Source organism: Microtus oregoni, unplaced genomic scaffold (genome assembly GCF_018167655.1).
Source record: "Microtus oregoni isolate MIOR12 unplaced genomic scaffold, Mior012 000052F_005, whole genome shotgun sequence".
Taxonomy (NCBI): domain Eukaryota; kingdom Metazoa; phylum Chordata; class Mammalia; order Rodentia; family Cricetidae; genus Microtus; species Microtus oregoni.
Window position 1 is genome coordinate 252,906 of NW_024543817.1, and position 23,432 is coordinate 276,337.

Sequence of the window (23,432 nt, forward strand, 5' to 3'; positions counted from 1 at the left end):
CCTGCACTTACACACACACACATTTGGTTTTTTCTTTACTTTGCATGATGCATCATTTCTCCTTCTTAGGAAACAAAAGACACTCTATTTTATTATAGTTGTCTGTTTAAAGTTTGAATTGCAACAAAAATCTAGGAATCACATTTAGCACTAATGTTTTATAGAGTCATCAATTACATAAGAGGGTTTTTTTTGTTTTGTTTTGTTTTTTGCTTTTTTGTTTTGTTTTGTTTTTCATTCAGCGTTTCTCTGTAGCTTTGGAGCCTGTCCTGGAACTAGCTCTTGTAGACCAGGCTGGTCTTGAACTCACAGAGATCCACCGCCCAGCTGAGATTTTTTTTTCTTTTTCTTTCTCTTATTTTTGTTTTGTTTTTTTGTTTGTTTGGTTGTTTTTTTTTTGGGGGGGGGGGTTGGTTAGTTCTTTGTTTTTTAAGACAGGATCTCACTATGTAGCCCAGGTTGTCCTGAAACTCACTCTGTTGACCAGACTATTCTCGAACTTGCAGAGATCTGCTTGCCTCTGCCTCCCAAGTGCTGGAATTAAAGATATGTGCCACAATACCTGGCACATTTTCATAATAACTAGCTTTAAGAGAAATTTCCTGAGCGGTAGGTTATATAGCCATTACAAAAAACTAGCATGGCAAATTGCTGTCATTAAGGAATCCTACCAAAGGTCTTTGGGAAGCATAGACCCGGGCCTCTAAAAGCTTATACGGGTGTCCTCATTTGAGTCAGGGTCTACACAGGGAACAAAGAGAAAGCATGGTGACTGGAGGACTCTGGCACAGCTTATCAAGTGTATGGAAGCTTACAAATAGTACATACCAACTCAGGAGTACCAGTAAATAAATCAAAAAATGGTTATGTGAGTATAACCCATGTTCCAGTCTTTTAAGTTGATGTAGCCAAGAAAATGCATTTGGGATTGAAGCGAAGCATCTCCTTTCTGCCTCAGAAAGATTGCAATAGTTTCTGTCTTGTAATAGGTTATAATTACTTATTGAGTGAAAAATGACTAAATAAGGAAACAGCAAGATTTAATAGCAGTACACATGAGGACTCTTTATGCAGTCTTTTAAATGGTCTTTCTTTTTGGAATGTATGCTTTAGGCATGGAACCATAGTCCCTTTGTTCTAGGTCTCCTGTAATCATGCCTCGTTCTTTCGGGAAGCTGGCATTCTTAATACTATTTCAGCATCATTTTTCATTACACTACCAAGTGAATTTCTGGGTATTGTTGATGTGTCCTGTGGCTATTGTATCACCTGCTTTAATTTGTAATATAATTGAATGGCTGTATTTTGAATATGCCCATTTAACATGTTATTTTTACATAACCCTATGCAAAAATACCTAGTCTATTTTCTGAATTGCTGGGCCACAGATGTTGCTGTGGAGTGTTGCCGTAAGTTTGGCTTTACAGAAAATAATGACTGTATAACTGTACATTGCTCCCTGTTCTTCTTAGGTGTTTGTCACCAGCAGTGGAAAATACAATGAGCTTGGATATCCATTTGGTTATTTAAAAGCTAGTACGACTTTAACTTGTGTAAACCTCTTTGTGATGCCTTACAACTACCCAGTTTTACTTCCTCTTTTAGGTGAGTAAAATATGTGCTACTTAGTCACTTTTAAAATATGGCAAAAAAAAATACCCAGTAGATAAGAAATTAACGAGCAGTTAAAATTCCATCGGAGAATAACCAATACTAGCATAATAAATGTGTGAAAACTAATTTGGAAAGCTAGAACTTCATTTTCTTTGACTTTCTTCTTGTTTTGCTTATAACTGAAATAGATGAGATACCTGACCTTAACTGCTCCTCACGTTTGCAAACTCCATTAATCACCCTCTTTTCTCCAGTTTTGAGAATCTTGGCTTTTCTGTAGATGAGTTCGAATGCCCCCAGAAAACTAGATGGGGTGTGTGTGTGCATGCACGCGTGTGCACACTTAATGTAAGTGTGTGTGAAGGCCATAGGTCGATGTCAGATGGGTTTGTGAATCGCCTTCCACTTTGGTTTTTGAAACCCAGTGTCTTGGTCTATCTGGAACTTGCTGAATGACTATCTGGAACTGTAAACACAGCACTTTCCCAAATGTCTCTCTAGCTCTAAAACTAGGGCTTTTGTTGGAGAGGAATTGATGGCTTTCGTTAGAAGCCAGGGCTTCTGTGAGGCTACTGACTGTACTACACTCCTTTCTCCACAGAATATTACATACTTTAAAAACAGAGTGAAGAAGAAAGAGAGGTACAAGAGTCAATTCAACTAAGCAGGTTTAGAAGTTATGGATTGATTTCATGACAAAATTCTAAAGGAACAACTTAAGTAGCCATTACTCGATGCTGTTAAAAATGTGTACTCTTTATTTGGAGAGCGGTATCTTTTTAGAGTAATATACTTCATTACACCCTCCTAGTTGTAAAGTTTTGAGGATCTTTTGGGGGGATGTGAGGGTTTCTAAGTTTCTGCTTAAAAGATGAAACCTTTAAAAAATTTGATCACAGTACTATTAATGTACGATGAATTTAAAGGGCAGTATTTAAGTTCCTATTTAAGAAATTTGAAAGTAGGTCATCATAAATATATCAGCATGATTGCTTTGTATATTTAAGTTATTTTCTTTCTTAGTCCAGCCTGAACATACGTTCTTTCTAAGAGTATAGGCTGTATGTTAGAGGACAGTAAGATTACAATAAAGGGGCAGGGGAGGTGGCCCAGCCTTTAAGAGCCCTTGCTGCTCTTCCAGAAGACACAGGTTCACCAATTTACAACTACCTTGACCTCCAGTTCCAAGGAATCTGACATCCTCTACTGGCCTCTGAGAGCACTGCATGAACGAGATGCACAGACATACATGTTGGCAAAACAGCCAGATGCCTAAAATAGAAATAAATAAGTCCTTCTTAAATTACTAATATATCTCTATTTTATGTATTAATCTATCCTTTTTTTCAAATATGTCCTCAATTTCCACGAATACATAGTAAAGACAATAGAGTAATCTTCATTTAGACTGTTGTTATTTTTCTATTTTTCAGTGTCCTTTTGATCCACTTTATTGCACTGGGATTGGCATACAAAAAGCTACACATATTTAATCTCCAGTATTCGTGAGTGTACAGCAATGAAACATCACTCCAATTTTTGCCCCAAACACGCCCTATTCATGTCTTTCAAAAAGCTTCCCTTTTGTTGTTATTTTTATAATGAAAGTATATGCCGTAAGATCTATTCCCCGAGTAAAATATTTATGTACAAACCACTCTTGCTAACTATTGGCACTGTGCTGGAGAATGTCATGCTAGAAAACCAAGGAGACTCAGAAAGACAAATAATACATGATAGTGTTTACATCTCTAGCTTCTTCTCTGTCTTATGGTACTGCTTATTGCCAGCGGGCCTCAAGCTCTCTATGCGGACAAGGATGGAAATAGTAGAGACTTTTAGATGTAAACAGATCAGATAAACAGAATAAGTAATACCTTTAGTTTTTATTTTCTTTTTAAGAATTTATTATTTGCAGCTGGAGGGGCGGTACTGGAGAGATGGCTCAGAGGTTAAGAGCGCTGACTGCTCTTCCAGAGGTCCTGAGTTCAATTCCTAGCAACTACATGATAGTTCACAACCATCTGTAATGAGATGAGATCTGGTGCCCTCTTCTGCTCTGCAGGCATACATGCAGACAGAACACTGCATCCTAAATAAATAAATAAACAAACAAATGAGAATTTCTTACTTTATGTATAGAGGTGTTTTGTCTGAATGTCTGGTGCCCTCTTCTGTCTTGCAGGCATACATGCAAACAGAACACTGCATACATGATAAATAAATAAATTAGAAAAAGAGAATTTATTTTCTGTATAAGAGGTGTTTTGCCTGCATGTTTGTCTATGTACCACATGCATGCTTAATATCTACAGAAGCCAAAAAGAGAACTTCAGATTCCCCTAGAACAGAGGGTATAGAAAGTTGTGTGCTCTTCTGAGCTGAGACTCAAACCCGGATCCTTTGGAAGAGGAGCGAGTTAGTGTTCTTTATCACTGAGCAATGGCAAATGCTTTGCCTCGAAGCTGATGTAGTCTATGTCTTGTCTCATTTTTTTTCCAGTGCTGGGGATCAAAAACAAGCCATTTCATAGACTAGACAAGTGGTATACCCCTGAGCTACAGCCCAGCTCTTGTAGACTTTTCAAACCTCCACAGAATTCCCAAAAGACTCAAGAATCAGCACAGGATAGCAGGGACTTTCTGTAGCTTTCTGTCAAGACAAGAGTGATGTGTCAACAGCCTGAGGGCTTCCATCAAGGACGCCTTCTGATTTCTTTTGCTTTCTACTGCCAAAAAATAAAAAGAACAAAATACCTACTTTTTATGACTGTAAATTTATTAAAATTTGTTTCACAGGGAGTAAATAATTTATTAGGGTAATAAAAAGAAGAAAATATCCGGTTGCTTTTCTTAACCAAAGTACTTTTTAAAGAACAGACCTATTTGGAGAGAACATATGCATTTTTTCCCTCTGTAAGTAAAATATTTGCCTAATGGAGCTTAGAGGAACAATACAGGATGACCTGATACTATCTGCTGTCTTTACAGTACGGATGGATGGCAGGTAGATTTGATAGCTGGGGATACCAGTTTGAATTAGTAAGGTAGAAATCTTTTTCTCACACTTGGAAGGAAATAAAGAGGGTGTTTGTAAGTTTTCATGCCATATGTATAATATGTATTTTTAGAGTACTAAAATAATTATATTTATATTTTAAGAGATAGGCAATGTCTGCATATTTAAGGGAAATATCTAGAGTTATATTGGTGCCCATGGTGTTCAAGAGTCATATTAAGCCAGCTGTGGTGGTGCCCCACGATCTTTTTTTTTTCAAACATTTTATTTTTTGCTTTATAAGTAATACCATTCAAAATTTCCACCTCCTCCATTTCCCTCCCACTCCCCCACTCACCCTCCCCCTTCCCCCTCCAGTCCTAAGAGAGGGCAGGGTACCCCACGATCTTTAAGTTTAAAAGAGTCTTCAATTGAACTATTGTAACTTGAAGACCATCTATCTATATGGAACTTTGGTAGCTACAACGACCAGGAAAGACAGCCAGATAAATTGCGATGAATGTTCATCTGGCCTGAATCAGCTCCTATTTCTACATGTTAGTTGCTTGATTTTAGATCTTGTAAGCTGGCTCTGGACTAACATGATCCCTTGGTTTTGTGTTACAGATGAATTGTTTAAAATTCACAAGCTTAAGCCAAATGTGAAGTGGCGACAGGCTTTTGACGGCTACTTAAAAACCCTGCCTCCGTACTACTTAATAGTATGTATTTGTGTGTGTACATATATATTAACTGGCCCTGATGATTCTTGTCGTAAGAAATAAGGAGTCCAAAGTTTTACCCCTGCAAGAAGATTAACTCTTCTTACTTTACGAATATTTGTGTTGCCACTGTCTTCTCGAGCCATATGAAAGAGTTTGGAGATGACGTGGCCGCACAAAAAAGCATTCATTGTGCTTCTGTTTCCTTTAGTTTTAACTGCCATGGTCATTGTTATGAGCACATCTATGTTTCTCTTATTAAAAACTAACCTTATAAAACTGTAGTTCTGGAATGTAACAGCAAATATGTCTCAATTCATGTTACATCACCTTCCCTTTTGAGCTCTAGAAACTCAATGTGGCTTTTCAGTACATAAACAAAACTTGGAAGAAATTAAATTACATCCTGACACCACATGATGGGGGGGGGGGGGCATTGGCGATAGAGAAGAAAGCATGACGTGGCCTCATTCTGGCTTTTATACTTTGAGAAAATGATCTGAACTCGTCATGTAATCCTAATGGAGACAATCGAGGCCGTTTCAGGGGTTGCTGTCCTAACTTAATGCCAAGTTTCTAGAGGTGAAAAGGCAGAGTCTTCAAGGGGACCATTGGTGTTGCTGGGAGGGGAAAGTGGGCTGTGTTGCTTTTTACCATGGCAAGTGTGGGCTCTGCAATCATATGCTATGGGAAGTGAGTCGATGTTGGGGGTTAAGACCGAAAGCAATGTACTTGTTTGAATTGGCTGCTAGTTGCTCTTCTTATCCATTTTCTTCTGATTTTTTTTTTCTGCTCCTTACTTCTCTGCTATTTTCATTGCCACTTTTTAATGTTCCATGTTTGGTTTTATGTGCAGCACCTTGACTTCTAAGAAATGAATCATGTCCCCTTGCCCCTTATAACTGAACTTTTGAGTATTAAAGATTTATTCTATTCTTACTGTTGTGTATTTTGTTTCCTTATAGCCATTAAAGAAAGCACTAAGGATGATGGGAGCTCCAAATCTGATATCAGATAATTTAGATTGTGGACTTAGTTACAGTGTTATCTCTTACCTTAAAAAACTCAGCCAACAGGTAGTATTGGTAAAAACGAACAAACCAAACTCCTTTGCCTTCAGAAGTGCATTTCCTTATTCTTTAGTGTAATTGTAACTTTTCAACTTAAATGTGTATATATCTCTACACTTTATGGATTAGTAATAATGTGATTCTCTATGGCTTCTAGCTTCACCATTAAATGCAGTTAAGGGTCTGTCAGTATCATTTGATGCTGTGCCATTTCTCCTTCTGCCTGCCAGTTTCATATGCTGGCTGATACTTTGTGGCTGAAGAGGGGCAGAGGCTTCATAGGGTTCTCTTGTGGGTCATATTTTGTCTGTTCTCCAACTAGTTTCTCCTCAATTCACTTGCCTAGAGCCTCCCCCTTTTGTGAGTCAGCACACCAAGGTCTGGTGTGATTCAATATGCCTTGCCTGAAATCGCTTTCAGGCAGCATGTTAAGTTCTTAAACTCACATGCTAGCCCTTAAATAAACAACTGCCTGCTTTTCCCTGGAGAAGCGGCAGGGCGGACATGAGACCAGTGTTCTTCAACCTGGAGGGTGATAGGCCCCGAGGGGAGCAGAAGAGTGGAGTTCTTCCTCCTCTCTTGCCCTTGTCTATTCCTTTAGACCCCACCCCATTCACCATTATTCACCTTGTCCCTTGCCTGCCCCTCTCTATTAGTACCTCATCTTCCACTCAGCCCTCCTTATCATATTTCTCACTTGTACCTAGACCATTCTCGTAGGATGGAGATAATTGGAAACTACCGAGTTAGAGCGCTGCTGCATACAGTTGTGTTCTGCGATAAATTAATGCAGCAGTGTTACGCTCTTATTCACACATACATTTTTTTTTTAAGTAGGAAGTAGCATTTGCAGCAACTACAGCATTTCTAGCTGAGTCTGTTTGCAAGTTTGGCCTTTAGAAAACTGAATATTACACAAAGTATCTCAAATTTTTCTAAGGGACCTATAGGCCTACATAGTTGGGATGCTGGCAGGCCTTGCTAGGAATGACCAAAACCTTAAAGCACCTTCTAAAGCTTACAGAAGCATACTAGTCCAGCGTGCTCATAAGTGCAAAAGAAAATAAAGACAAGCCCAGATTTTTGACCTAACAAGTCCCCCTAACCCGCATTCCTCTCTGCTAATAGATTTTTGTTGTTGTTGTTGTTGTAAAGACCTTGGTTATTTATCTTTCTATTGATCTATTGATTTTTTTTAATTTGATGTTTATGTTTGGCCTTTAAGGCTTTGTCAGGGTATGGCCACAAAGGAATAAAAGTGAACAGAGTTGAAATTAATCCAAGTGCTGGGACCTTCTGGGACAACTGTATTCTTTTATTGAATGAGCTTTCAAAGTCATTCAAGGAAACAGACCCTGTATCTACTATTGTCTCATATTTCATGACTTAAGAATTTGCTGAAGCATATACACATATATATTCCAAATAATGACTTAGGAAAATAAATATCTCTGGCCAATACATAAGAAATAAAAAATTATTAAGCTTATTGAACATTGATGGAATTTTGTCTTTTAGAAAAAGAAAAGATTATTGCTAATTTCTGTTTCTCTTATTGCTAATTTAATATCTATATCACTGGTGTTCCTTGAACCATCTCAGATGTATCTAAAACACGAAATATACCAAATGCTCTGCTTTAACTTATTCAAGGAAAATTAATTGATACAATGTCTATTAAGGGGATTTCCCAGTGTTTGTGAATGATAAACTTGCTGAGTAGACATTAAAAATATTTGCTTAGTAACATTTGTTAAATTAAGCTTTATTTTTATAAGATTTATGGGATAATATAATTTGTTTAAAAAAACATTTTTAATGTTTTCAAATACAATGCCAGTCTATATGATCTGAATTTAAGCAATAAGTTACATGTATGAATATAGAGTTTTAAACCTTTGTGTCTGGATCCAAACCAAATGTGTTGAATTAGATTAGATTTTGCAGTAACAATATGTGCTTTTTCATGTCTATGAATGAAATTCTTGCCCATGGTTTCTATTTACTCCATGATTCGTTCATAGTTTTGACACTAGCAAAGACAATTTGCATGAAGTCATTTGTCTTTCCAGTCCCCTCTGTGTTTGCCGTGGTAGAACAGAGAAGCATAGGGAACTGTGATTCGCACATGAAAAGTGTTCAGGGTGGTTCTTAAAGTATTTTTCTTAAATAATAAAATGGTGATGATGTGGTAGATATTTGGATAACATGTTCTGTCCTTTCATTTTAGACCAAAATAGAGTCCGAGCGAATACTAGCATCAGTGGGGAAGAAACCCCCCCAGGAGATTGGTATCAAAGTGAAAAATTATTCTGCAAGTGGCCTGGCCTTGGCTCACAATAAAAACTTTAGAAAACTGTTGAAAGAAATCATAGGGGAAAATGCACCGAGACTGATGGAACTGACTACCAAAGAATTTGCTGGCTTCCAAATAGGGCTCTTCAACAAGGTAACTTGTGCCACTAAAAGGCATCCTTAATCTGACTTTGCCTGGTTTGTGTTGCTTTAGTTTGAAATAATGGCCTATTTCGGAGTTGTTATCATCATCATTAGTAGTAGTGGTTGTTTTGGTAGTTGTATTTTGCTTTATTGAGACAGGGTTTCTCTGTGTGTCCTGGGACTAGCTTTGTAGACCAGGCTGACCTTAAGCTCAGAGATCCGCCTGCCTCTGCCTCCGAGTTCTAGGATTAAAGGTGTGCGCTACCATGCACAACTTGGAATTAATGATTATTAGTGAAACTATCTTGAGATTATTCTGCCAGCAGATACCAACATGAAATTAAACGTACTAGATATATTGGTTGGTAGGAATGGGAAGTAAGCAGCTATAAAAAGTAAACTAGAAAGGAAACTGCAATAGGCAGGCCGCCATGTAGATCTAGCACCTACGACAGACAGACTAGTAGCAAGTAGGTTCCGTGCAGCTTAGAGAATGCCTCAGCCAGACCGCAGGAAAACTCTGGCCCCGTGCATTCTCGCAGAGGAAGCATGCATGCATTCTCGCGGAGGAAGCGTGCATGCATTCTTGCGGAGGAAGCGTGCATTCTCGCGGAGGAAGCATGCATGCATTCTTGCGGAGGAAGCGTGCATTCTCGCGGAGAAAGCGAGTGGGATCGGAGCTGGCCCTCCCTGCTGTACTTGTCAGGCCCTGGCCATCAGCACCCTGGCTCATGCTCAGGGATGCAGCAGACTCCAAAGGCACTGCAGCTGGGCCTGCAGCCAATGTCACTGGCTGTGCAGTCTGCAGTTGTCATCCTGCAGTGAGACTCTTGCAGCCTACCTCCCTGACTGCAGGGGGAATCAATCCAGGTGACAAGCAGCAGTCCTGCCAGACAGCTACAGACAGGCATATATAAACCTTGGGATTTGGAGTTTTAAATGATAGGCTTGAAAATTATTTCCCCAGTGATTTTAATGACTTCTGGATATGTTAGCATTCAGAACAAGAAACAGAAGGTTTTCTACTTGGAAAAATTAGCAATAATCGGCTGTATTAAATATCGTTCTCTTCAATAAGATTTTAAGAGGGTTAGGTATTACATTTCGTTATTTAAAAGCCTTAGGAGTAACTGAGATTGTTTCATTTAACATAGGATGTGAAACCTCAGACATATAGAAATGCTTATGATATTCCACGTAGAGGACTTTTAGACCAGTTGACCAGAATGAGATCCAATCTACTGAGAACACGGAAGTTCATTGTTGGACAAGATGAAGGTAACCTAACAGTGGAATGCTCTTAGGCTAATAGCAGACATGACTTGCATGACAGCGTTTATTGCAGAATTATTTTGTTAATGCTCACAGTATTCCCATTCACTCAAGCCCCCCCCCCATCTCCCTGGTTCTCTTCCCCTCAGGTGTGTATTAATCAGCATGCCATATCGCCATTGTTCTGCGTGCTCGCTCTTGCAAGTCTCAAACTCTCAGCTAGACACTGACTTTATGCCCAGCTGATAGGCACTGACATGAAGAGCAAGAACTGTAGTAGCTTGCTCAGGCAGGGTTAGCCCATTGCAAAGTGGTGGAACCTAGGTCTGTCAGATTTCCAAACCTGTACACTCAGACATTGATCATGCCCAGCTGCCTCTGGAAAAAGTAAGCTGTGAATACCTACTCCCCTCAAAAGTCATGAACTCCAGATAAACAGGAATATTGTGATGGTTTGCAATTTTTCTTCATTTTATTTTGTTAATTTTGAATGGGTTTACTTATCCACAAAAAAATGAGTTAACCCCCTAGCCAAGTCTCTGATATTATACTTTGTGTGTGTGTGTGTGTGTGTGTGTCTGTGTGTGTGTGTGTGTGTGTGTGTGTGTGTGTGTGTGTGTGTGTGTGTGTGAACAGAGGCTTCCTAGGAAGACAACTTTTATATTTAATCAAATCCTCAGAGGGTAACATTTTCTTTGTGACAAGAGAATACCATGAGGAGCTGGGCATGGTTGCTCAGTACTCAAGAGCCTGAGGCAGGAGGAGTCTATGGATTTGAGTCCAGCCTGGGCTAAAGAATGCAAACCTGCTCCAGAATACAGAGAGAGGGGCTGTAGCAGTGGCCCACTGTTGAAGAGCCCTGGTTACTCTTACAAGAGACCCCGGTTCAGTTCCCAGCACCTACATGTTGGGTAGCTTTCAACTGTCCATGACTTCAGTTCCAGGGGATCTGGCACCTTCTTCTGGACTCTGCAGACACCAGGCCTGTGTGCAGTGCACATATGTACCTGAAAGCAAAACAGACACATAAAATGAACATGAATCTTTTTATAGAAAAAGAGAACACTAGAACACCATGGAGCCTCAGTGCTTCAGAGTGCAGAATGTCCACAGGGTTTTGAACTCAGATGATGGCATGCACGAGGCCAGCCCATTTTTATGCGGTGTTGGGAGGTAAAGGAGTTTCTAGTCCTTGTGAAGTGAGCCCGTAGGCAGTATAGTGACTGTAGACCACTGACTGGTATAAATGATGATGATGCTAGATCCTACAGGTGGTGGTAGATCCCGGGATACTAGATTGGAGATTTCAGACGATAATGCTAAACTACACATTGCTGAACCAGCTATGACAATGTCCTTTCAAAAGGACCATATACTTCAGCTCTAAGTATTCGTTTCTCTGCTGCTGATTTTGCAGATTCACTTCATAGTGTCCCAGTTGCACAAATGGGCAACTATCAGGAGTATCTAAAGATGCTGGCTTCACCACTCCGAGAGATTGATCCGGATCAACCAAAAAGACTGCATACTTTCGGCAATCCATTTAAGCAAGATAAAAAGGTAGTATACCCATTTCTGTGTCTGTGATACTTTCACTGTAACGCTATCCTTGTTAGCCAGATGTATACAAATCCGAGCTAAAAATGCCATCAGGACCTATGTGTAGATGGATCTCGCTTGTTTCCCATAATGATACTGTTGACTGTTCTGGAACATAGTCAGTAGAAGAGGCAAATGAGGCATTGGTGGGAAGCCCTCTGACTTATGCTGAGGCAGACTCTTTGAAGGTGGCATCCCAGGCCTACATGGCTCTTTCCATGAGTTGTTCGACTGTACCCAGTTGTGTTAGTTGAATACAATAATAACTGTCATTTGTTGAGTACATAGTAGGCCTTGGTGTTTTGAATGAAATATGTTCATTGATTTTTTTTTTAAGGGAATGATGATTGATGAAGCAGATGAGTTTGTGGTAGGGCCACAAAACAAAGTGAAGCGTCCTGGAGAGCCCAACAGTCCTATGTCATCTAAGAGAAGGCGGAGCATGCCCCTGCTGTTGAGGAAACCACAAACACCTCCTCTTGTCATCAACCATCTGGGCGGAAAGGGACTACTCTCAGCCTCATGGTTCCCATCTTGTCCAACCTTCCTCAAACCCACCCTTGTACATCCAGGTACAGAGTAGTGGTTGTTTTTACTTTGTCTGTCTTCCAGGGTTCCTTTTTTGTTGTTGATTAAGTAAACCATAATTAGAGCATCTGTGGTAGGCACAACAGGCCTTCGAGGACACAGAGACCCTGACTCAGTGGTCTTAGCCATATGAATGGAGGAAGAAGATGAATAATTATAGTAATTAACAAGTGGTATTAATGTCATAATTGGTGATTAATACATGTTGGTACAAAAATGTGGAGTTCTAAGCATGCCTGCTGTAACCATTTGGATCAACTTCAAAAGACAGGAAGATAAACTAAGTGTCTAAGTAGGTTCACTATTAAGAGCTCTCTGTGATGTTGCCCCCTGTTCGTGACTGAACTGGTAATTCTGGGGTCTCTCTCCTTGACCCCACTGAAACAATTCTCAAGATCACTCGTGTTTTCCGTTCATTGCCTTTCCCTCTCGGTTGTTTTGGGCTCAGTTGCTCATGCCCTCCTCTATTTCTATTTGAACAACTCCTAATATTCACACCTCTAGACTACAGTTCAGTTCGTTCCTCTGCTCTCAAGCCTGTATTTAACCACAGACAGTGTCTAACAGACAGTACTGTTTGATGTCGTACAAGTAAACACCTGCTTTTTTCTCTCTAGAGGAGCTCTGCTCGCATCCTTCTGCATGGCAGTTAGTGAAGTTATCCCTCGCTCTACCGGAAAAGCTATGTCATTTTTAAGGATTCGTAGGGTTGAAAAACCATATATTAGAATGTAGTGTTGCTCATACTGTTTTGTCAGTGCTGAGTGACTTAAAGTCACTGAGCCAGAGTCAGGAAGATCTGAGTATCACGTACTCTCATGCTGGCACCTGGACATACGACCATTAACAGGGTGAGGTAATCTGACATTCAATTCAATTCCTGCTTCTTACTATTTTTCTCCATTCCTTCACTCCATGCTTCCATGAAGTTTTACCAAGTTTTTCTTCTTAGATAGCCTCTCTGCATCTAATTCTTATTTAGTTCCTACCCATCTTCTCTCCCGATTTGAAATCCGAGTGAAGATGTCAACAGATAAATACAAGCATGCCACATCCATACAGAAAATGCATCCTTCGTATTTCTGAACCTTCAGGATACAGCCTGACTCTTCACCCTGGTCCACACAGCTCCACATAGCCTGACACCACCGTCCTCTCTTACCTCTAGTTCCAGAGCTTCACTCTGCTGCCCCTGGCTTACTCCTGCCCTCGCTACAACTTGGGATCCTTCCAGAAGATCCTGCCATCACCTGGCAGCCCTCTCTCGTGCCCTATTTCTGTCTTTCCTCAAATGAAAGCAGTTTTGAGGGTGCCGTGGCTCATTCTTAGTTCCTCTCCAATGGCCCCGTGACACTGTAGGTTCTGTAAGGGCAGGCAGGGTCAGTTCCTTTGTTTCTTGTTCACTGCAGATTCTCAGCTGCTGCCCTGGTGCCTGGCACAGTGGAAGATAAGCAAATGGCATAGAGGAATTGGCCTGAGAACGAACGGAAAAATAATTACTCTGCCGTCGAAAGGGAAACGGGCAGAATCATCTACAGATAGGCAGTTGCTTAGCAGATTGTAGTGTGGCTCCCGCACGGCTAGCTTTACCCGAAATAACAACATACAAATTGTATTCTTTTAAACACTGCTTGGCCCATTAGCTCTAGCCTCTTACTGGCTAACTCTCACATCTTGATTAACCCATATTTAATAATTTGTGTAGCACCACGAGATGGTGGCTTACCGGAAGATCTTAACCTGCGTCCATCTTGGAGAGGAGAGCTATGACGACTCCTTGATTCAGCTTTCTTTCTCCCAGCATTCTGTTCTGTCTACTTCGCCTACCTAATTTTCTGTCCTATTAAAGGCCAAGCAGTTTTTTTATTAATTAACCAATGAAAGCAACAGACAGATACAAGACCCACCTCCATCAGCAGATGAGGGCAGAGAATTTGTTCCGCCTTAGTAGGCATCTCCGTTTTCTCAGAATATTTGCTTTACCCAGGAAGCGCATGGTATGCACAATTCATAGGGGTTCAAACTCAGGGAAGGGTAGCAGTTTATATGTGACTTTGAATTCTCAGGTTGACATTAAGCCCTGAGCTCCGGGGACCTGTGAGTGCTTAGTTAGTGTCTTGATTTCTGTATGCATTCATAGTGGGAAGAGTCTCAGAGCGCCGTCTGCTCTGTCCTCCTCATCATTTTCTTGAAGCTGAGGATCATGGAGGTGTACCTGTGGGATTGATATGATGCGCTCACTTCACAGCTCAACTTCTTAATTTGCTTTCCAGATGCCGCTGTCATTCATGATCTCCATGAAGAGAAGATGGAAAATGGGCAAAGCGCAGCCCATGGATTCTTATTAAAATCTGCTCCGGCAGAGTTTATGAATGTGGCAGAAGATGGCCTTATATCCAACCAATTGGATTCACTGTCCGATGACTTTACTGGTCTCAGGAAAGACGGACTCATTCACAAACCTAGTAACAATTTACTCCTAGGAGGAGACGAAAGCTGCGGTCTTTCTGTAGATGACAGAAAAATCGCCATGGCGTCTGCTTTGGAAACTGTGCCAAATTCAATGCAAATCACTCCTGCGATGGCACAAGGCATCAATGCCGACATCAAGCACCAGCTGATGAAGGAAGTTCGAAAGTTCGGACGGAGTAAGTAGCGATGGAATATCTCTAAGAAATGCAATGGGAGAATCCCTCTTGTATCGTTCTCGAGAGATTTCTACTGTTGGTTTTGAGACAGGCTCTCATACAGCTCAGGCTGGCCTCGAACTCTCTACGTGGTCCAGACCGCTGATATTGCCTGATCTTCCTGTGTCTAACTCACTCTATAGTGCTCACACTACAGGGATATGCTGCCACAGTCAATTAAGGCGGCGCTAAGGATTGGACCCAGAGTCTCATCCTTGTTAGGCAGGCGGTCTACCAACTGAGCTCTACCCTAAGTTCCAGAGTAGAGTCTGGCCATACAATTTTTGGTCAGTCTTGGGCTTTCACATGACTTAAAGTGATTCTTCTGGCCTTAACTTATAGTGGTTTCATTTTGCTGCTTTAACAAGTTACCAGATGCCCATCGCATTGGACAATACAAGCTGATTACTTCACAGCTCTGCAATTCAGACTATTTTTCCCTGGACTAAAGTGAAGGCAAGCTGGCAGGCCAGTGCTGCTTCTCAGGGATAAAGGCAGAGTCTGTTTCCTTGCCTTTTCTGGCTTCTGCCGGCTGGCTGCATTTGCTGGGCCCGTGGTCCCTTCCTGCATCAACTCAGCAGCAGAATACTTTTTTCCTTTGGCTTCCACTTCTGTTCTTAATGTGTTTTCTCTCTGACCTTTAAGATTCCATTTGTTAGCCAGGTGGTGGTGGCATACACCTTTAATCCTAGCACTGGGAAGATAGAGGCAGATAGATCTCTGAGTTCGAGGCCGGAGAGAATTCCAGTACAGCCAGGACTACACAAAGAAACCCTATCTTTAAAAAAAAGGAAGGAAAAAATTATAATCTTAGATTAATCTTTGAGATCTGTATACAATAGATTTTGATCATATTCATCCCCAACTCCTCTCTTCTAGATCCACCCCACCTCCCACTTTCTCAACTTCCTCTCCTCTATTTTTAGTAACTAGTTGAATCTACCATGCACTCCTGGGTGCAAGGTCGTCCACTACCATGGGCAATACTCTCAAACAAATTGATTCTCCCTCTTCCAGAAGCAATCAAATGTCTATACTATTCCATCTTAAAAGGATATTATGGCTACTTTAAACCCTGTGCGTAAACCGGGACAAACGCAATATCCATAATCTAATTCCATCAGCATATAAAGCATATATGGAAATAAATTCACAGGCTTCATGGGTTAGGGCAGTTTGGGGCAACCAGTGTTCAGTGTACCTCATTTGAGTACTGTTTATAAGAATTTCTCTCATGAATGTATGTAGACATTTTTATTTTAGTGTTTAACATACCAGCTGTGCTTATGACTTTCTACCTATGAGGAATGATTTCTGAGGACGCATGATTGAATTTTATTTCTCATTCATATTTTTATAATACTGAATTTTGTACTATCACCAGAGTATGAAAGGATTTTCATTTTGCTTGAAGAAGTGCAGGGACCTCTGGAGACGAAGAAACAGTTTGTTGAGTTCACCATCAAGGAAGCTGCAAGGTGGGTGTAAACGAAACTTCTAAAGGTTTTCTCATTGTTTTGGGTATTGTTTTTCTTTTCTTTTGTTTACTTTAGTTGTAGGATCCAAGGAAAGACAAAGAGGGGAATAGGCTCTGCCTTAATCTGTGAAAGAAAACACTTGTCCCCACTCAGAGTTAAAGCTGCTTCCTACCGTGTTCAGATGGAAAGACCAGAGTCCTGATTCATGGCTCCTAGCTTGTGTGTGTGTGTGTGTGTGTGTGTGTGTGTGTGTGTGTGTGTGTATGTATGTTAGAATGGCCCTCACATTTGCTAAGCCATACCTTTGCATGAGAGTGACTTACACTTCCTTTGGGTTGCACACTACACAGCACTCTGCACGCTGTCAAGTCTTCTATGATGGTCAATAATATTTCTTTTTATTTTCAGGTTTAAAAGAAGAGTCTTAATTCAGTACCTTGAGAAGGTACTAGAAAAAATAGATTCCCATCCCCTTCTTAACAATGTGAATCACATCAACAGCAGATCATCATGTTAATACCAAGACAAGTGAGGAAAAAGAAACGCCTTTTCTGTGCTGTAGGCTGGAATGGGACCTTCCTGAAGCCCTCTAGAATGTTTGAGTGAAGGGAATGAATGACCTAACTCAGGCTAAGAAAAGCGCTTGACTAGAGCTTTTAATGATTATCTGGAAGTAAAGCTGGGCTTCTGCCTTAAGAGTTATAATGGAAAGTATTTTTTTATTTCATTGTTTATTTTTCCAGTTAGGAAAAGCGATGTGAAATCACACAGCATTGCTGCTCCTGTTACAGCTAATAGAGTTCTCTCATTGGAGCGTTACCATTCCAGACGTTTTCTGAGTGGGCAGGGGCCACCCGCAAGGAGAGCACTGCCTAGTGTCCTCGTTGTGTCCAGTAGAACAAGTAGGTGTGTAGAATCAAAGTGGTCATCATGTGCTCAACAGAATTTTCCACAATTTCTAGCTGTGCCTTTTAAACCATGTAATATTCAGGATAGTTGGAATCAAAGAGTAAAAAGCTGCTATTTAGGTAACTTATTTGTCTCTGGGAAGGGGCAGGGAGAGTAACCAAGCAATCTACCTCCAGTGCTCTTCCATTGTGTCTAGAAAGATTGCAGAGTGCACCTGAGGCTTCACTGACCTCTGACACTTGTTCTTGCATGTGACAACAGAAAGTCTTCAGGTAGACTTGGACATTTTGTGCTTTGGAAGCACTAAAAGGAAAAATAATATGTATATTTTCTTTGATGTTTATATAAAAATTTATATGGAGCAGTATTGTTGTTTATTTGTAAAAATGTAAGTGATCAAAGAGATTTTCACTTTGCATATATGAAATAAAATCCTTTTATTGATTTTCAAATGTTTATTGGTAATACATTTCTAGTATGTCTCTTGTCATGGCATTCCTTTTAGAAAAACAATTGTACATTATTGTAGTTAGAATTGTCTCTGGTACGCCAACCAGCTCCCAAATAAAGAGACTTATTAATTATGAATGCTCAGCCTTAGCTTAGGCTTATCCCACTCGCTCTTTTAACTTAGTTTAATCTGTTTCTATTAATCTACATTTTGCCTCGGGCCTTTTTACCGTTCTTTCATTATGTATGACTCAATTTTCTGCTTCCTCCAAGTCTAGCTGGTTGGTTCCTAGCATTTTCCTGGTGTCTCTTTTTGTTTCTTCCTTTATGCCCTAAATTCCTCCTCCTACTTACTTTCCCTGCCCAGAAGTCCCACTTATACCTTCTCCCTCGCTATTGCCTAGTCAGCTTTTTATTAGATCAATCAGGTGTCTTAGGCAATTAAGGTAAAACAGCAACACATTTTTTTTACATAGTTAAACAAATGCAACATATCTTTGCATACTTAAACAAATATTCCACAACACACTATCAAACAAATTAACATGTTAACAAGAGGGCCCATAAGATGGCTTAGCAGTAAAGGCTCTTGCCACCAAGCTTGGTCACCCAAATTTGATCTCTGGGACTCACATGGTAAAATGAGAGAGCCAATTCCCAAAAGTTGTCCACTGACTTTTTTAATGCACATTTTGGTACAAGCACATGTGTGTATTTACATAAATGAACGAATATTTGTTTTAAATGTTAAAGGAGTTGATCTTGGAAGCGTAACTCACAGGATTGAATGGTGATATCAGAAGGGTCTGGGGAGGCCAGGCCCTCCCAATTGCAAGTATCTGGGGAGAGAAAACTGCCAAAATCAAATTCATTGGAACTCTGAAATAAAGCCAAAGGGTTTTTCTCTTTTTTCCTTTGAAAATTTCATAAAATATAGTTTGAACATACTCACCCCTGCCAAGCCCTCCCATTCCTACCCTCTCCACCCCACATCTCTTCCCACCCAACTTTGAGATTTAGTTTTTTTTTAATTCTTTACCCATCAAGTCCAGTATGTGTGGCCCAGATGGTCATGGGCGTGCAGCCTGACCTGGTGTGTGGTCAACTTACCCAGGAGTCCCATCCTTAAAGAAAACTGACTCTTCCTCTGCCAGCAACTATCAGATGCCCAGTAGCTCCTCAGCTAGTGGTAGAATTTCGTGTCTACCTTTCCCCCTCCGTGCTGGGATTTTGTCTGGTTGGAGCTTGCACAGGTCTTTTGCATGCTATTGCAATTGCTGTTAACTCATTTGTGTATCTGCCCTTTATGTCTGGAAGACAGTTTCCTTGGTGTTATTCTCTGGCTTTCATGGTCTTTCTTTCCCCAAAGATCCCTGAGCATTGTGGGGAGGGATATATATATATATATATATATATATATATATATATATATAATATAAATTATATATATATATAAAATTTATCATTTAGGACTGAGTACTCCAGTCTCTTATTTTTTGCATGTTGAGCAGTGGAGTAGCTCTGTTAAGTACCATCTGCTGCAATAAACTTCTCTGATGAGAGGTGAGAGGGTGCACTGATCTACGGGTATAGCATGGCATTAGGAGGAAATTTTGTACTATGTCCATTGAGAAGAATAATAGTATTAGCTTCTTCCCTAGGACCTCTGACCTATCCAGTCATAGATCCTTGGCTACTTGCACAGTACTGGGCATGGGTTACTTCTCATGGAGTGGCCTTGGGTCCAGTCAGAAAGTGATTGACTACTCCCACAGTGTGCCACCATTACATAAGTGGGCACATCTTGTCACACCCATTGTTGTAGTTTGCAGGGTCCCACATAAGTGAGATTTGAGGATTACTTTCTGGCAACATGCATAGCATCTTCTAGCCCCATGAATGCTAGCTAATAGGGGTGAAGCTCCCAAGTAAGTACCAGGTTGATTTTTCCATGTTCTGTGACTTACTTTAAGAATGGAATCTCATTTTCAAGTTCTGGAGGATGGCCAAGTAGTAACACTAGTCTATAATGCTTGGAAGTCTATGTCACCCCATTGAGAAACAACAAAAATGGTATCTGCTGTTGAGTAGGTTCCTTCCAGATTGAAAAAATTCCATCATTCAGGAAAGCTCCTTAAAAGAAGGTAAACAAAGAAAATAGCTTCAAGCAGTCCCTGAAACTGACCAGACTGACTAGGCCTCTCCTCATCAGAGTAAATAAGAGTCACTCTCTGGAAAGACAAGCTACAAAGAAGACCCTTGGACCAGATCGGCTGCCTGGAAGAGACAGACCAACGAAGCTACCTGGAAGAGGTTTACATAGACTGAAGCACTTGCAATGGACACTTTTCAACCTGTTGAGATGCCTGCAGGCTGTGTGGTGTGCTCCAGGTTCCCAACTTTGTGAGCTGTCACCCATGCTGGGGTGGGCTTTGGCAATGCCACTGTCTTTGAGTCATTTCTGCTCCTGTAAGTAACCCCTCGTCATATTTCTGTAAGTAATCTCAATAAAACTCAAAGGTTCATCATGTTGGACTTTGGTGGTATTTGTACTTTGGCCTGGGGTGAGTAGAGATGTGTATAGACTTCCTAGGAAAAGTCTTGTCATACAGCAGCAACACATTATTTGCTAGCATGGGGTGTTTAGTTGGAGTATTGTTCTGGGTTTGTAATAACCAAAACGAAAGTGGAATAACGTAAAAAGCTATGGAAACATAGTAGGAGAGCTTGGTGGTGCTTCAGTGTACACTTGTGCAACCCTTTTCAAGATATAGCCATGATTTTTAAGATGGCATAGTAACTGGATTTAATATAGAGACACTTTAAGTTAGCTATCTTAGACAGCAAAGAGCTAAAGGAAACACGGATAAAAAAGCTGCATAAAAGCAGGAAGATTGTGTGTAAATAAAGATAATGCCAGCACTTGGAAGGCAGAGGCAGGCGGATCTCTATGAGTTCAAGGCCAGCCTGGTCTACAAGAGCTAGTTCCAGGACAGGAACCAAAAGCTACGGAGAAACCCTGTCTCAAAAATTCAAAAAAAAAAAAAAAGATAATGAATAGGTAAACAAAAAGAGAAAAAGCAAATAGAGGGTATGGACCTGAAAAGTATAAAGCCTGACATGGAAAATTCCCTAAGAGAGTTCAACAGCAGACCTTAGAAGACAGAAGAAACTTGTTAGAAATCATCCAGTGTGAGGTGTATAAAGAAACTGGGGTTAAGAAAAATGAAAAGAGCAGAGGATATAACTGTCCAAAGACCTGGGTTCCTAGCCTCACTACTAAAACAAAACAAAACGAAAGCAGTAAGTAGAGTTTGACAGACTCACTGTAGCCTATGGGCCTCAATCAAGCATGACAATGTATGTTTTAGTTGCTTTTCTTTTCTGTGACAAAACCCTACGACCAAGGCAACTTATAGAAGAAAGCGTTTATTGGGACTTACCATTTCAGAGGGTGATCCCATAGCCATCATGGTAGGCGCATGGCAGCAGGCAGCCAGGCATGGCACTGGAGCAATGCTTGAGAGCTTACATCCTTTTCTGCCCTAAGAGGCACAGAGAACTAATCCGGAATGGTGTGGTCTTTGCAAACCTCAAAGCCCACCCCTAGTAACACAGCCCCAACAAGGTCACACCTTCTAGTCCTTCCCAAACAATTCCTCCAGCTGGGGACCAATATTTACCTATATGAGCCTGTGAAGCCATTCTAATTCAAACCACCATAGTGTACGTTAATAGGATTAATGGAATAAAAGATGAGAAAGCAGTGTGAAGAATATGTAAAGAAAATATTTAAAGATCCAGTAGTCCCAAACTGTAGTAAGGGGAGCGGGCCACATCCTGCCACCCGGCTAGCTTAGCCCCCGAAATAATCACATAGAAATTTTATTAATTAAATTACTGCCTGGCCCATTATATCTAGCCTCTTCTTGACCAACTCTCACATCTTGATCTAACCCATTTTCATTAATGTGTATCGCCACTTGACTGTGGCTTATGAGTCTAACCAGCGTCCGTCTCAGGCAAGAGAATCATGGTGTCTGCCACTCTGCCCTTTGTCCCAGCACTCTGTTCTGTTTACTCCACCTACCTAAATGCCGCCCTATCAAAAGGCCAAGGCAGTTTCTTTATTCAACCAATAAAAGTAACACATAGAAAGAATACCCTCCTACACCATTTCCCCTTTTTCTGTTTAAACAAAAAGGAAGGCTTTAACTTTAACATAGTAAAATTACATATAACAAAACAGTTATCAAGCAAGAATTACAGTTACAATATTTATATCTATTTTATCTTTTATCGTAACAAAGGAAAACTATAACTCTTCTTCAACTCTATCACAGACTCCAGAAGGATATAATATTACCTAAGTAAACAAGAAGTAAGCAACTTCTAAAACTCTAGAAATGACAGAGACATCTCGCTGCCTGGACAGTCACCCAAAGTTCTTCTGTACCATTGGGGAATCCATCTTCAGCCTATAGGCCCATAGTATCCAGCAGACATTTTCATGAAGCAGGAAATTTTACAGACAGTTCAGTCACTTTCTTTTGTGTCCTGCAGAATGTCTTGCAGATTCTTTCATGAAACAGGAATCCTGAAGGACCATCTCACCCTTAGGCCAATTCAGCAGTCCTCTCCCTGTGGGTTCTTTGTGTCCAGTTTATGTAACAGTGCAGGCAAGAGCAGTTTCTTGCCCAAATGGCTAACCAACTCCATAAGGAGCCTCTTCGATGCCCATCTTCCTCTTGAAGTAGATTGGTGCTGCCAGGAGCAGATGTGTCTCATTGTCATGAAAAACCCTAAGTTATTAAAACATTTTAAATGCCATTTTCTGTAGCCTTTGAAAGATATGAAGAATGCCGATCTAACTGAAATATATCTTCGTATATCTAGAAAATCTAACGTGACTACAAGCTTGACTATTATAGATGATTATCTATTAACCTATATTTTTAAATTATATGTTACATTTTTAAATGAACTGCACAATCACAAGACCTTAATCAAGATAAGAAGTATGCATGACCTTAAATTAGTATTAGTAACCCAAGATTTATATCAATGTAAATTATTCATATCTATATCATATCCCATTTAAATGTAAAAAAACATTTATAAACAATTTAATAATAAATGTTTATCTGTATATCCATCCAACCCAGGGAAGTGCAAAGCAGAGGAAGAGAGCCACTGACATAATCAAACCATTAAGAGATAGAAGATTCTGAAGACCGCCAGAGTATTTTGTTCCAGACAAGAGACCCACCCTAATTTAAAGTTTGCTTTCTTATCAGAAGCATGGAAAGACAAAAAGCAATAAAATAACACTGAAAACGCTAAAAGAGAAAGGAGTTGTGGATGTAGCTCTGGGAGAGTACTATCTAGTCTGCACAACTACCTGGGTGCTGTTCCCAGCACTGCACAGAAATGGGAGAGGGGGGTGGATTAGAGCAGTGGAAAGGAAGTGCTATCCATCAAGAATGTTATCTCTGGCCAAACAAACCTTCAACTAATGAAGTCTCAGGTAGACAAAAACATACGGGACTGCCTGCAGTACCACCATTCTCCAAGCTGAAAGGAATACACGTACACAACGCAGCAACT

General features: G+C 40.4%; 1 protein-coding gene across 2 annotated transcripts in view; it reads left to right on the plus strand.

The window, feature by feature from the left end:
- LOC121437412 (integrator complex subunit 6-like) overlaps positions 1-19,206 on the plus strand; it is a 54,879-nt gene extending 35,673 nt beyond the window's left edge. The window contains exons 9-18 of one of the 2 annotated variants that reach the window (XM_041637305.1): positions 1,473-1,605; positions 5,239-5,333; positions 6,299-6,409; positions 8,634-8,852; positions 9,997-10,120; positions 11,532-11,674; positions 12,051-12,285; positions 14,575-14,949; positions 16,373-16,466; positions 16,875-19,206. In XM_041637305.1, the coding sequence (XP_041493239.1) occupies positions 1,473-1,605; positions 5,239-5,333; positions 6,299-6,409; positions 8,634-8,852; positions 9,997-10,120; positions 11,532-11,674; positions 12,051-12,285; positions 14,575-14,949; positions 16,373-16,466; positions 16,875-16,983 (1,638 nt within the window). In that variant the 3' untranslated portion in view covers positions 16,984-19,206. The remainder of the gene's footprint in view (positions 1-1,472; positions 1,606-5,238; positions 5,334-6,298; positions 6,410-8,633; positions 8,853-9,996; positions 10,121-11,531; positions 11,675-12,050; positions 12,286-14,574; positions 14,950-16,372; positions 16,467-16,874) is intronic. The other variant, XM_041637306.1, reaches the window with a different exon arrangement.
- Positions 19,207-23,432: the final 4,226 nt, after the last annotated feature.